The sequence below is a fragment of the Loa loa genome, assembly GCF_000183805.2.
Source record: "Loa loa unplaced genomic scaffold supercont3.784, whole genome shotgun sequence".
Lineage (NCBI taxonomy): Eukaryota > Metazoa > Nematoda > Chromadorea > Rhabditida > Onchocercidae > Loa > Loa loa.
In genome coordinates this window covers 7142-8970 of record NW_018108964.1, presented here as the reverse complement: position 1 = coordinate 8970, position 1829 = coordinate 7142, and the positions used below count along the sequence as shown (strand labels likewise).

Here is a 1829-nt window from a genome sequence, read left to right as displayed (position 1 = left end):
GTTTGTTTGTCTTTTTTTTCTTTCTCTCTCTCTCTCTCTCTTTCCATTCATTTTTCGATCATTTTTCAATATGAACTGAGAAAATCATCTTCACTAGCATGATAATATGCTATTATACCATTATCCATATTTTCATATGATCTATGGATACAATTAAGTTGTGCAACATTTATTGAACGCCTCAAACGTCGTCGTGAATATGTCGAAGAATTTCCTTTATTTCCTCCTACGTTATGATTACCAAACTGAAAATGAAACAACAAAAGGAATAATTAATTTTAAATTTTTTCATACAATTAAACAGATGTCTTTTTCTTTCTTTTTTCCCCTTGCTAATTAATATATAAATTAAAATGTTATAATGAAAAATGTAACAACAGTATTTTCTTATTTAAAAAAAAATTACACGATTAAAACAGTATAGGATATATGCTAAAAGGATAGTTTAATAACAGGATATCAACTGATACAAATTACTAATGAAAGATTAAAACTATCAAAATTAAAATTCTCATTATGAAGAAGCTATTGATTGTTGCAGAAAAATTTGCTGTAATTATTAAAATTAAATTTCCATTCCTTTTTCAATGTTTTCCTATATTTTAAATTTCCATTCCTTCTTATGTTTTGCCTTTTTTTTTTCTTCTTTACTTCAAAATTACACAGAACTATGCAATAATTATCAACCTTGCTAGTATTTAAAACAGTTGCTGGACTTGAGAAACCACTGATAAAACCGGAATCATCATCGACGCCTTGATTACTGCTTTCCGGAGAAGTACGCTGAGAGCATACCAACGATGATAACACTTCTGGTATTGTTGTTGCTGTTGATGTATTTGGTGGTGTCAAAGATGGCGTATGAGGTGATTCGGATGTAGGTGGCGCAACCAGGCTGCTTGGTGATGGATTTCGTTTTTCATGGCCATTATTGGAACCCGTTACAAGGTTATGCACCGTATTCATATAAGGGTACAAAATTTGCTAGAAATAAAAAAAAAATTAGACATAAAATTATGCGGAGACAATTCTAGTAATATGAATGTGAAATTTTTCAAAATTTGTTTTAAAATTTCAAAACTTCAAACAAAAAAAAAACAAGTCCTACGAAATGTGGATATATCATCTCTCATCTTTTTTTTTCTTCTCTCTCTCTCAAATATCCTACTATTTCCCTCTACAAATAACGTAGGATATCCTTGTTAAAATGGAAATAAAAAATAAAAATAAAAAAAAAATACAAACATACCGGATCACATCGTAAAACATATACAAGAGCATCTTCTGCATATTGAATGATATGTGAGGAACCAGAACAAATTGCTGCGAATAGCAAACAAATTGCTGCTTGTACGGATGGTACCAAAAATGCAAATTTCTCATCTGAAATTATTTTTAACAATTAATTTTTGTACATAGAAAAATTTTACTTCAATTTTTAATTCGACAAAAAAAAAGAAAACTTTTTAAATTAAAAATGAATTCAAAAAATAATACAATAAATATCTAAAGCCTTTACTTTCCTTTTTCTTTTCTGCAAATAATAAGAAATAAAATCAAAATAACAATTACAAAAAAAAAGAAAAGAAAAAAAAGAAGAAAAAGTGATAAAATAGTTGAATCATTTGAATTTTAATTTTATAAAAAACAAAAATTGGAAGAAAAGGTGAAGAAAAAGTAAGAAGAATGATAGGAAAATCTTAAAGAGAATATTAATTTGAAAAATTTTATTGAAAAGTCTAAAATTTGAAAATATTTTATAATTTAAAAAGAAATATATAAACAGGTAAGGATGAAAGAAATACCAATAAATATTGGTTAATGATTAG

General features: G+C 26.7%; 1 protein-coding gene across 1 annotated transcript; it reads right to left on the bottom strand.

Annotated features, from left to right (window-relative positions):
• Positions 1 to 687: 687 nt before the first annotated feature.
• LOAG_14495 (hypothetical protein) lies at positions 688 to 1383 on the bottom strand (the record flags this gene model as incomplete). The annotated part of the gene is made up of 2 exons (XM_003149991.1): positions 688 to 984; positions 1250 to 1383. Coding segments are annotated over 2 exons (431 nt in total), but the record flags the coding sequence as incomplete, so codon positions are not given.
• Positions 1384 to 1829: the final 446 nt, after the last annotated feature.